At 36.9% G+C, this 13993-nt stretch overlaps 1 protein-coding gene across 2 annotated transcripts in view; it reads right to left on the reverse strand.

Moving 5' to 3' along the window:
* Nucleotides 1-13993, reverse strand: part of ARHGAP22 (Rho GTPase activating protein 22) — a 326645-nt gene that overhangs the window by 275534 nt on the left and 37118 nt on the right. For both annotated transcript variants that reach the window (XM_074233106.1, XM_074233107.1), the window contains exon 2: nucleotides 7117-7316. In XM_074233106.1, coding sequence (XP_074089207.1) covers nucleotides 7117-7316 — 200 coding nt within the window. The remainder of the gene's footprint in view (nucleotides 1-7116; nucleotides 7317-13993) is intronic.

Here is a 13993-nt window from a genome sequence, read left to right on the forward strand (position 1 = left end):
TTGAATGGATTCTCTAAATTTGTGCAACTGTACAATGAAGTAAGGGAAAAGGAAGGGTAGCATACCCCACATATCCCCTCCCTCAAAGAAAGAGACTTTTTCTATATAATCTGGTGCATTGTAGAAGTCCATAAAGACTAGTTATGTGAAAACATTGCCATTTATTGATTATCTCATACATGCCTTCTTCCCTAAGTTCTGTTCCCCTCCTCACCCTGCCATGATGCGCTACCTGAGGAGTAGGGGAAAGGAGTGCCAAAGGGAGTGAGACAGGAGTCTGGATATTCTCCCACAGAGGCCTGGGAAATGGCAACTGAGATAGCTCAGATGGCACCCCAGATGGCAGCCCAGAGATTACTGGGGGTAAAGGATAGGTAGCAAGTTGTATTGGTTCCCCTTTCTGCAGGCTCCAACTGTAGGCTCCCCACAATAGCCCATCCAAGATGCAGTTGTTAGAAAGTTCTTCCTTATACCGAGCTAAAATCTGCTTCCTGGAACTCCTGAAATTGCTTCTAGTTCTGACTTTTGGATCCACAAGAAGATTCTTTTACAAGCCAGCCCCTTAAGTAGATGGTGACATTAATTATGTTTCTCTGATTTTTCTTCTCTAAGGGTCCTATTTCCTTCACGTGTTCCTCATTATAATATAGTTTGACATTAGCTGACTATCTTGGAGGAGCTTTTGTTTATTAATGATACTTTAATGTTTGTCATCTGGAAGAGGACACGCTATTCCAGATGTGACCTGACCTGGACTGTGTACAGTGGGATTGCAGCTTTAAATTTCACCTATGCCAAATTTTCCAAGACAATAAGATATTTAACAAAGGAACAATGAAAACTAATTCAATAGAATTCTGTGTACAAAAAGAATCAGTCTGGTTGGCTATCCATAGCCCAAACTCCCTATCCAATAGTGTGCTGGCAAAGGTTAACAACCATCTTTCCAGGGGGAAAATGTACACATAACTCACTTTTAAGTTTAATTTGCATTACTAACATTTTCTCCATCACTTTCTTAAGCTTAGACTTTCCACAAATCAACATATCAAGTCACAGTTTGGAACATTTGCTGATCTCTGAGGTATAAAAAGGCTCACACTGAAAATTTAACAATTCATTCTTTGTAGAGGTTCCAGTCAACTCCAACATGCCTTTTCCCTTATTATATTAACTCTTTTGGTGCTGAAAAAATAGTTTTTCCTTTAGTCCCAGTGCTGAATATTATATGCCAAATTTGAACTAAAATGCTAAATTCATGAGGGATCAATTATAGCTGCAGTTTATGTCATTTTCTTCCTAACTACTCTATAAATGAACCTAAAACAACTAAATAAAAATGAATCTTGTAGAAAAATGTATTTTTCTCTTTTTTTAATCATTTATTTATTTATTTTCCCAACTTCATGCACTGGTATTTTTTAACAGTTATTTTTTAGTAAGGTTTTGAGTTTCACATTTTTCTCACTTCCTCCCTTCCCCCTCCCTCTGACAGAAAACAATCTAATATAAGTATAATCATGGCAAACATAGATCCATATTAATCAGAAAACATGTGTTTTTCTATCTAACATGCTCCCATTCCAAAAAGAGTTAAAAGACTATATCACTATTTAGTCACTAAGCACCACAAATTACCCCTTTAGCTGCCTAGCTCTAAAATGAGAAGTTCTTGACTCTGTGTGTGTGTGTGTGTGTGTGTGTGTGTGTGAAGGACCCTTTGACAATCTGGTAAAGTCTATGGATTCTTTCTCAGAATAAAATTTTCAAATGCCTTAAGGTAAAATAGGATTTTAAAGGGAACCATTCTTATTGGAATGGTTTGGACTCAGGGTTCAGAGACACTAATTAATACAGTAAAAACTTTTCTTCAAAAAATATAGGGGCAGCTAGGTGGCGCAGTGGATAGAGCACCAGCCCTGGAGTCAGGAGTACCTGACTTCAAATGTGACCTCAGACACTTAATAATGACCTAGCTGTGTGCCCTTGGGCAAGCCACTTAACTCCATATGCCTTGCCAAAACAAACAAGCAAACAAACAAAACTAAACTAAAAAAAAAAATATGAGCACCCCTATTGCAGAAATGAGGAATCTGAGCTCAGAGAAGGTGCCTAGTTACAATTGCACCATTAAGATTTCGACCAAGATCTACTGAATTTAGGTGTAGTCCTCTTTCTACAAAAATCACACTGCAACCTGTCAACATTCCTTTCCAATCTTCATAGACCTCAGGTTCAGAACACCTGTTCTAGCCCCTAGCATGATCTTCTCTATCACTGACTTGCCTCCTTGCTTTTTACAATTCATTATTTGCATTTCTAACAATGTCACTTTCCATCTGGTTCTAGATACCATTTGCTTGCTTGGTTTGCTATTTTCTAAGCCATACAACACCTTGTTATAGGCCTCCCTAACTCTTGGCTTGAACCTGGGAACCTTTTTTTGCAACTAAAATTAAACCTATTCTTAATTCAATAAAGTTTATTTAAAACTCAGAGAATGCCAATTCCTCCTGACCTTATCCTAAGACTTGCTCAAGATATACATATTCTTTCTGTAAACTTCCAGCAAAAGGCAGAATTAGTCTCATTAGATAGAAATCATTAGTTTTACCCTGACATTTTTCTAATGGAATCATTCCTATATTAAAATGCCATGAGAAGGTTAGCTTCTTTAATCATTTTTACTTCTCTGTCCTTAGTGCCTGGACATAGTAGGTATTTAATAACTATATATTGAGTAGAAGAAGTAACAAATGAATGACTGAAACTAATGGGCTAAGGAAGATGGAATACATTATTGTGAAGGGATAAATTAAAGAGTAGGTAAGGCTAATGGCAAAATAATAGATCAACTGGCACATTGTAGTCAATTAATAAATGCTCATTATTTGATTGATTAATTAGTATCTTATTGGGTGGTAGGCCTTTATTAGTTGTTCAAGAAATTGAGATATTTTTCACCCAGGTACTCTCAGTTCCCAAGAGCAGAAAAAGAAATAAGCATTTTTCATTTATCAAATATATTTAAATTCCCTTTGAATACAGTCATGAAATCTCGCCTCCCTGAAAGAACTATAGGAACAGACAAATAAATATTCCTTTAGAAAATCCCTCCCCCATCTTGCCAGGTAATGGCATGCAAGTCACTTGGCCTTTCCATATTTCAGATCTCCCATCTCAGAAATAAAGTTCGCTATAATGGCCCTTGTCATCTGCCGACCTTCCTCACTGGGGCGATGACAAAGTCAACATAAAAAAAGATTTTGGAGATGAAGTCTAGTCTCTAGGCAGAGTTATTACCTTCATTTATCATTCTTTCTAAGCAGCTAGCAGGACTACCAGGCCTACTTCCTTCTGACAATTACAACTGCTAACATAAGCTTTCTGATGGGAAGATTCCAACCACATGGATATTTTTAGTTATTGTGAACAGCAATCACTGTAAATTTTTCCAGGAACCAGACATCTAGAATTAGTCCATTACAAGTAATTACGTGCAATTATGTAGAAATTAGGTTTGTTTTCCACCAGCAAAGCTGCAGGATGGAGAGTGCATATCATAAAGTAATGGGATTAATTTGACAAATAGCAGCCCTCAAGTTCTGACACTGTTTAGTGATCCAGCAATAATAGTGTTGCTTTTCCAGGAAGGGGAAATCAAGATACTTCTAGAAGAAAATACTACTGTATGAGTCACTTAGTCCTTACTAAGTCTATTGTCTGATAGAACATCCATCTAGAATGAGACACTAAATTCATCCTAAAGATACCACCTTACTTTGAAACAGAACTTTACAAAGCATATTCAGATCTCATCTATCTCTCTTCTTCACCTCTGGTAAGATTGGTAGAACCACAGTTTTTAGACCCATTTTAGACCCATTTAGACAAAGCTTAGAAGCATTAGAGCTAAGGTAGTGGCAGAGCTGGAACGAGAAGGTAAGTTATCAAGCCCCGAGATCAGTTCTCTTCCACCTTCACTATTATTTTTCTTTTACTGTGAACTCCTAGAACTTATTTGTGTAGATCCTAGGAGGACCAGGATCAGGAAATCATTAGATTATAGGTTTAAAAAAGAAAGAGCCCTGAAAGTTCACATCTTTAATTTACAAATACAAAAGCTAGATTTAGAGAACTTAAAAACCTTGCCCAAGACTACCCATGATGAGAGGCGGATCTGAATATAGAACCCAGGGCAGTCAATATGTTTACAATGTTTTGGCTGACAATTAATGCAGCAAAAAGTTTTTTTTTTTTTAAATGGGCATCCCTATTTTATAATTGAAACTGGGGAGCGGCTAGGTGGTGTACTGGATAAAGCACTGGCCTTGTAGTCAGGAGTACCTGGGTTCAAATCCAGCCTCAGACACTTAATAATTACCTAGCTGTGTGGCCTTGGGCAAGCCACTTAACCCCATTTGCCTTGCAAAAACCTAAAAAAAAAAGAATTGAGGAAACAGCTCAGAGAAGATTCTTGCCTACAATCACAATGTTGGGATTTTGACCAAGTTCTACTGAATTCAGTGACTTTTTTCTATAAAAACCACTCTGCAACTCCAGCCATCTGAAGGAGGTATGAACCAGTATTTATATTCTTTTTAAAAAAAATAATTTATTTTTCCAATTGTATGTAATGATAATATTCGTTTTCTCCTTCCCTCCATCCTAAGATAGCAAGATATCAGATACAGGTTATACATATACAATCATGTTACACATATTTCATGGACAGTATTTATAAAATACATGCTCAATTTGAATTTTGATTCAACCATTTATAGTTATGGATAGAAATATAAGCATTTGGGCTGTTGTAACCACAAGTTGGCAATAGGGATAAGTCCTGGGAAGTAACCACTTGCATGATATGAAAAAGTATGATGAAAAGTGGGGGAAATTGATCAAGCCCTAGATTATAAATTAATCTTTAAGTATTACTAAAAATTAGAAAATTACTAAGGTGTAGACCTTGGTCACATGGAAGCAAAACTGAATCTCCAAAACATGAAAATACTTCTACGAGGAGTTATCTGAAGCCTCCTTTCTCTAGAGCAATTATTCTCAGAATAGAGTTAGAGAACTCTTGGTAGTCCTTAAGACCCTTTCAAGGAATCTGAGTGATTAAATCTATTTTCATAATAATATTAAAATATTTTAAATTTCACTTTTCTTTTTAAAAAATTAATATATATTTAAATAAGCATTTATACAACATAGTATAATAAAATAGATAATTGTACATGAAACTGCAAATCTATTATGTATAATTTAGTAAATCTCTTAAATATATAATAAATTTATTATGTAAATTTCTTTTTTCCCTCCCCCCCACCTCTGCCCTAGAGATGGCTTAGGAACAAGTATGTGTGGATAGATATAGATAGATGATAGATATATAGTACATTTGTATACAAATACATATATATATATGTAAAATCATTCTAAACATATTTCAATGCATCAATTCTTTCTCTGGGTGCAGATAACATCTTCATATGTTTTTTTATATTTAATTTGGGTATTCATAATATTTAAAATGAATTAATCACTCAAAATTTAAACTCAAAGTTTAAAACAATTTTGATTTCTGATAGACAAATATCAATAGATATGATCAACTTCAACAAAAGCTCTTGAAGGGGAGAGACATATTTTTAGTGTTTTTAGCGTGTAAAATCCTGAGACCTACTGATATTTCCACTCTTGAAGATAAAAATAATGAAGCAGAAATAAAGAAGCATCAGATTTAAGCTCTTTGAGGGCAGGGATTGTCTTTTGTCTCCTTTTGTATAACTTAGCACTGTGTCTGACTTGAGGTAGACACATAATATATGTTTACTGATTGATTGATAGAAACATGTTCATGTGTGTGCCTACATTTCATTATCCTAAAAGATGCCTAGAATCTGAATGTGAACGTATAAAGTTACATAAAACTTGCTAATTGGGACAACGGTGGTGAAGTATATAGAGTGCTGAACCTGAGTCAGGAAGTTTTATCTTGTAATTTCGAATCCAGCCTCAGACACTTTCATGCTCTGTGACTCTGGGCAAATCACTTAACCCCGTTTACCTCAGTTTCCTCATCTGTTAAACGAGTTGGAGAAGGAATTGGTAAACTGCTTCAGTATCTTTTCTAAGAAAACTCCAATTAGAGTCATGAAGACTTGCACACAATTGAAATGACTGAACAACAAAAAACTGGGGCAATGTGGACAGTGGATTGAAGGTGAGACAGATTCAAATACTGCCTCTGATACTTATTAGTTAGATAGCCTTGCTGTGTGACTGGGGAAAGCACTTAGACTCTGTTTACCTGAGTCACCTTCTCATCTATGAAATGGGGTTGCTATCTCCCAGGGTTGTTGAGAGAGTTAAATGGGATAATATCAGTGAAGTACTTAGCAGTGCTTTGACACCTAATAAGTGCTATAGAAATATTGGTTTATTACTACTACCACTCCTTCCAATCCTTCCTCTTCTTCCTCTTCTAACTCTTCTTCCTTCTCCTCTTCCTCCTCCTCCTCTGTCTACCTGATTATTGTTGCTAAGCCTTCTCAGGCAGTTTTGGGGATAACAGTGATCTTAAGACATTAATTAATTAATTGATCTTAAGACTTTTTAAAAGAACTCCATGTATACCAATTCACTATGTAGCATTCTCTAATGGTACAATGTGACCCTGGACCATTACAGTCAGGCATATAAACTACAGCAATATTCATGGTATGAATGAAACAGAAATAGAGGGAAAACGCAAATCAAAATAAAACAAACAGAATATTTGAGCACACCTTCCACAATCATGCTGCTCTACTGTTTGTTCACACTTTTTTCTTTGTTTGTGGCTCTTATGAGACTAGTTTTCAAATACAGTAAAGAAAATCTCTTTCCCTCTCCTTCCCACCTTCCCTCTCTTCATTTCCTCCTCTGCCCTCCCTTTCTCGTTCCCTCCCTTCTCTTCTCCTCATCTCTTCTCTTTCTCCATGCTTATTGTACTGAGGACATTTTTAGCATGGCCAGGAAGATGATAGACTCTTCAGGGTTATTGGCTGGCTGCATCTGCTCTCTTCTTATCCCTGCAACTCAGATGCTCTGCCTTAACATTCTTACCTGTGGTTTGGTTTCTTCCTCATCCTTGTAATAAAATAGCTGGTCCCCACGTAACACAAACCAGCGTTGTTGCCAATTCTTCATTATACTTCTCTGTTTCTTTAGCCAGCCAGATTTCAGTGCCCGGTCTGACAAGTTGGGGGAAGCTGGTCTGGCAGGAGGTCCACTTTGTTCTCCCATCACTAGACTTTTTGACCGGGCTAGAAAAAAAAAAGAACATATACACATATATGTGATGAAGAAGACATTATTTCTAAGGATCTGTTCTATTCAGGCCATGCCCACTTTATCAAATCTGTCCTAGGAGAGGGAACCATTTTTACCAAAGATAAGCTATATTTCCCTATTAATCCTCTAGTGTCTTGGCATGGGGTGGACTTATTTGAAGGCTAGACCAGTGGAGCACAAGCTATTGAACAGGAATTATATTTTAGCCCAGTCTTACAGTGGACAGATTGTTATCATCTGATGACCATTACATCTAAGATCAATGAGACTCATCACCAGATCAACAGGGGATGATTTTTTTTATATTTTGGGGGCATGGAAATCTACCCTCTGTTGAGTCATTTAATCTGTTTCAGGGAGCAGGCTGCCACAGAGATGAAATCTTGAATCATTTGAAGTATAGTATTGCATTGTTAACAATGCATTGCTTGAGGGACAAGTCAGAAGGACCCAAGTTCAAATCCAGCCTCAAACATTTATTAATTATTTAGCTGTGTGACCTTGGGTAACCCCATTGCCTTGAAAATGTGAAATCCTAAAAAGAGTGCCTTTTTTGATAGGCTATACCATGATTATGTGACTTTTCTTCTTGTTTCCATGGTCCAAAATTGCCAGGAAAAAGGAAGGAAACTCATGTTTTCATGAACATGTCTTGGCATATGTGTTGGAAAACAGGTATTTCACTTTCAGAATGAATGGAGGACAAGGAAAAAAAGAGCCCTAAGGTTTCAGAAACCTCCCACAACTAAAAATTCATTCTTCTAGATGGCACCATCATTGTCTACAGTAGTGTCTTTTAAAATGCAAATAACCTCCATGGAGTAGTATATAAAATTGTTAACAATTTAGTTTGAACTATTTAATGAAAGAATTAACAAAGTAATCATTTGTAAGCTCAAAGAGGTTTTAAACTGATATCCATGAACTTGTTTTCTTTAAATTTTTTTTTCATAGTGATATTCAATATAACTACTTTCCATTGTTATTCTATAACTTTTATTTTATGGAAGTAGGAGAAGGCTTCTACAGATTTCATCCAATAGTTGAAAGAGTCCATGGCACCAAAAAAAAATAAGTTTAGAAATCCTATGAGATATAGGACAGGTAAATTTTGATTCAGGATTGAAAAAAAAAGCATGGCTTAGTATTTCAGGTGGCCCCAGCTAGATGTCAAAATGGAGGTAGGGATGATTCACTAGAGTGTCATGAAAATATAATACCCAGTGAGAGGGAATGAGGTGGTGACATCTAGAGAGATGCCAAGTTAGAAAGAGATGCCAAGATAGAACTCCAGAACACATCTGCTATAATGTTGATTTCCCTTTGTAGCCTAGACATATACAGATTCTCCCCAGGTTTGTATCTAAGCAATGGTATTGCTAGGCATTACAGTTTTGAATAGTGACCTTTCATTTTGGGGCTCCAATTAAGGCTGTATCTATATGTGGCAACCAAGTTCACTATGTCAATGAAATTAAGTCTTTTTATCTTAAAATTTTACTTCTGTCAGATCAACCAGGTCATTGTTGGTCACTTTAATCGCTAAGTAAATTTTTAAGATGACCCCAAAAAGCTACTTTTGGAATGGTTTCTTTTTCTCTGCACGTGATAGTAGTACATCTGTCTAGTTAAGAGTTTCCTGTCTTCACCTGGGTCTTGGAGAATCCCTCTTGAGACTATGACCTTGGGAACATATTGGTTCTTCCTGTTCCTTCCCCTCCTCTATTTAAGTCCTGTGGCTCCTATGCCCATTGTAGAAGTCCTTACAATAGCAATTCACTGTTTCTTTTTCCTCAGCTAAACAGAAACTGCTTTACAAGACAGTTAGTGAGAATTAAATGAGCTTAAAACTATTTACAAATAAAGCAAACATAAGTACCTTGGATAGATACAGAGACCAGTTTTGTTTAACTTTAGAGATAGTTCTTAAACAGTACATTGACCTCAATATCTCCATCCATGTCTCTTACTTCTAGGACCTATTGCATACTCTAGTCCCCCATCTTACCCCCAATCCTAATGTGAACTGAATTGATGACATTTGTGTGGCACTTTGCACTTTTCAATGTCCTTTCTAGTTTGTTTTTCCATTGGATTCCTCAAATATGTGTTTCCTTTTTGACCCTCATTCTCTTCTGAACCAAACTTTCCTATTCTCTCATTCAACCTGAATTTATTTTTGGGAATCCTTACTCTTTATCTTAATATTCTCTAAATGAATGAACAAATATGTGAATGGGGAAAAAACACATCTGCTAAGTGCTTTTTATTCCCTAGACACTATGATAAATATTGGGGATACAAATACAAAAGCTAGACCCTTGAGGAGTTTACTCTCTAAAGGGTAAACAGTATTCACCTGGGAATGGTTTTCAGAGAGGTGAGTACTGAAATGTTATTTCCAGGAGAAAGAATTAATGAGCATCTATTTAACATCTCCAATGTTGTTTACACCACTAAAATTGCTAAGTGCTCTACAATCTGATTGGAAAGGAAGGGCTAGGGAAGCCTTTGTTACCAGTGTTGGTCTTAGGATCAGAGAGCACTGGCCTTGGAGTCAGAAAAGGAGTTTGAATCTGGCCTCAGATGCTTGATTCTTACAGCTGTGTGATCTTGGACTAGTTCCTTAACCCTGGTTGCCCCACAGCCAGGATCTTCTCCAGTTGTCCTGATTCATAACTGACCACTGGACCCAGATGGCTCTGGAGGAGAAAGTAAAGCTGGTGGCTTATCCCTGCATCACCTTCACTCAGATTCAATTCATGTGCTTATCATGGCATTACCTCCTTGTTTTCATGGTCTTCTTCAAAAATTATGGACAAACATTAAGTCACCTTGGGTAAGTCACTTGATTTTAGTTTCGAGATATGTAAAATTGGGAGATATAGAAATAAATTTTTTTCTGTATGCTTTATATAAATTTTATATAAATTAATATAAATATAATCAAATAAAATATATTCAGTAACATAATATGATATAAGATATAATCTAGTATAATAATACAGATGAATAATACACATACACACATGTACACACATGGCAGCTAGGTGGAACAGTGGTTAGAATGCCAGTTCTGAGTTAGAAATCTTATCTTCCTGAATTCAAACTTGTTACACTTACTATTTGAATGACCCTGGGCAAGTCACTTAACCCAGTTTACTCAGTTTCCTCATCTGTAAAATGAGCTAGAGAAGAAAATGGCAAACCACTCCAGAATCTTTGCCAACCCCAAATGGGGTCACTATGACTTGAACAGAACTGAAATGACTGAACAATAATAACAAAATAGGGAGAATAATACTTACAGGACTCTTGTAGAATCTGGTTGAGATAATGTATTTAAAGGTGCTTTGCTAACCTTAGAAGGAGCAGAGATTTGATTCCAATTCAGACTTTCAGACTCCAAAAGTAGAAGCCCCTGCTAATCTACTCAGACCTCACTCATTGACACATCATTACCACTTTCTCCAGATTCCAGTGACCCTAAGGTTGCAATACTTTCCCAATGACTCCAGATACTCTATCCCTTCTGGCTCCTGCCCCCAATCTGGTCTGACTTGAGCTCATGTTCATGCTCATTTAAAAAAATAATATTTTATTTTTCTCCCAATCATATGTAAAGTTTGTCACTTTTCATTACACTTTTTAGTTTATTATTTCCTCAGATAGGCTTGTTTTATAAATCTTGGGATAAAATGTAAGTCTCAGTATCCCTAAGAGATGGAAGATAAATTCATCTCTTGAGTAGCATGGGGATGCACTTAAGGACCATGTCTATATTAATAAATGGCATTCTGAAAGACCAGTTCTATCAAAGCATTCTAGCCCATGTGGGTGCTAAGATATTTAACCCTGATCAGCAGTTGAGCCAGACAGATAGTGGCCAACTTCCTTCCACAGTTCCCCAATTTGAGCTTTGAGGCATGGGATTCAGAGCTGTTTTTATGTCTATTAGCCCTGCCTCCGGGTCTGTGAAAGCCACATGTGTCTGGCCCATGGATTGTTGCCTCCCACAATTCATCCAATCCAAACAACCTTAATGCTTATTGAAATATTGCTGAAATCTCCTCTCCCTCCAGAGCTGCATCTCACGGCAGGAAAGAGCAGCTGAGTCATTCCACCTGTATTTCTGTTGCAATAGTGGGGAGTGTATTGGAGTCCCCCAAAGAGTCAACAGAAACAAGGCAAGAATCCCCAAAGTCATTTTCTGCAGCTGTTTCTTCCTTGCTCTTTCCTGGCCACCCTGCTCTGGGACTTGTCTTTACTGCTGGAGGGAGGGGGGGGGGTGCGTCTTTCTGTATATATTAGGGAGAAGGAGTGGGGGGGCAATTCTCCCCAGAAATTGCCCTGTGACTTGATATCACAGGAATCTAGTCCTCCTGCTTCAAAGAGTCTGTCCAAAGCTGGGAGTGATCTAATTCTTACCCTGCCTAGTTAAATATTTGTTAATTGACTGAATGACCACATAATACTTCTTGGAACTTACTCTGCAGTAAGTAAAATCTAATCAGAGGGCAGGCAGTGACATTATAATTATATAAGTTATCATAACAATTCCTATAGGAAGGGAGAAAAATCTTTATTATGAGCCAGATAGAGTAGGAAGGACTTTAAATATGACTTCATTTGATTCTTACCACAATTATCTCCATTTCATAGTTGAGGAAGCAGAGAAAACAGGAGTTAAGTGACTTGCCTAGGGTCACACAGACTCTGTGTGTGTGTGTGTGTGTGTGTGTGTGTGTGTGTGTGTGTGTGTGTGTGTGTATGTGTTTCTGAGACTGGATTAGGACTGTAGGTCTTTCTAACTCCACACCCAGAATTCTATCACTGTGGCCCAGGCTGCCAATAGTGAGGCAGTATAAACTAATCAGAGGGCAAGCAAAAGAAATAGGAGCAAATTATCATAATAATTACCATAGGAATGGTTGGGTAGATAAGGAGAGATAGAGGCCTAACCTTGGAGCCAGAAAGACTCAGATTCAAATTCTAGTGATTCAAATTCCAATCTCCTTTCCTGTTGGACTTTATTCATTCTTCCCAGCACAGTGCCTGGGGCTTTAGTAACTGTTGAATAAACTGTTGATTGACAGTAGAGATGGAGAAGAATTATGGAGAATCTGTTAGGCACAGAAAATGTATGCAGGAGTCTGGGCTGAGAAAATCTAACCAGAGGGCTTATACTAGATGAAGGCAAGTGGGTACAGAGTGAATTATGGCAGGGTTTACTGTACAGCAACTAACATTTTAATAAGAGCTTCCCTGCCAGTCCACTGTCTTCAAAGGCCAAAAGGCAGGCGTTCAGGAAGGCCAGGAGCTGGGGCCAATTGGCCTCTTAGGGACCTTCGGTCTAGATTCTAGAAAAATGAGAGTGGATAACTATTCTATAACTCCTTCTCTCCTAGTTACTGCTATAAATTTTTATTGAGTGGATAAGTCATGTAGTTAAATTGTTGATTTAATTGAACAACCAAGGCCTGCTTCGTTTACTGAAATGCTCACTATAGTTTAGAAGACTGGGTCTGTGCTGGAATCTTGATTCCATCAATTCCTAGCTGCATAATCCTGAGTTTTATTGCCTTAGTTAACCTCTCTGGGGCTCAATTTCCTCATTTATAGAACAGAAAATCATATCAACCCATTTCAATAGCTGAAGAATATTTTAAAAAAACAGATTGTGAAGAATCCTGCCAAGTGTTGTATTACAAAAACATATTTTTCCCTCTTACCATTTCTAGAACCACATACTTGGCTATTAATTGCTTTATAGTAAATTGTCTCTGGATCTGAGGTCCCTTCAAAATTTAAGATCTGATCATTCCATCAGTGCAACAACAATTAGGGCCAATTTTGGGCTATCTGCAATGGAGAATACCATCTGTATCCAGAGAAAGAATTGTAGAGTTTGAAACAAAGACCGAAGACTATTATTTTCAATTTAGGGGAAAAAAAAACACGTTATCTTATTGTGTAATTTTGCTATCCCTTATACTTTATTTTTCTTCCTTAAGGATATGATTTCTCTCTCATCACATTCAATTTGGATCAATGTATACCATGGAAACAATGTATAGACTGGCAAATTGCCTTCCGTAGAGGGTGGGGGGAGGGAAGCAAGATTAGGGGGAAAATTGTAAAACTCAAAATAAATAAAATCTTTGTGAAAAAAATAAAAAAATTATGATCTGATAACTTTGAACAAGACTTCTCACAGTATCGTGGAATATCTGATGACTGAGCTTTTGAATTGGAACGAATTTTGAATTCTATATATTTTGAATAGGAATGGGCCTCAGAAACCTTCTAGTCTTACCCATTAAATTAACAAGAGAAAGTGGAATTTCAGAGAGGTGAAATTTCCAGGAATTCTATCTATTTATATATCTAGGTATATGCATCTATGTATGTGTCTATGCATGTATGTATGTATCTATCTATTCTATCTCTTCCCATCCATTTATCCATCAATTCATCTAATGATCTATCCCCTGTCTATCCATCCATCCATCCATCATCTATGTATACATATATTTACATATATGCATGTATTATATAAAATATATATATATATACTTATCATTATCCTCACTAGCATTTATATAGTGCTTTTCAAAAGTTATCTCTTTTGACCCTCACAACCCTGAGA

This window comes from Macrotis lagotis, chromosome 4, assembly GCF_037893015.1.
Source record: "Macrotis lagotis isolate mMagLag1 chromosome 4, bilby.v1.9.chrom.fasta, whole genome shotgun sequence".
Taxonomy (NCBI): domain Eukaryota; kingdom Metazoa; phylum Chordata; class Mammalia; order Peramelemorphia; family Peramelidae; genus Macrotis; species Macrotis lagotis.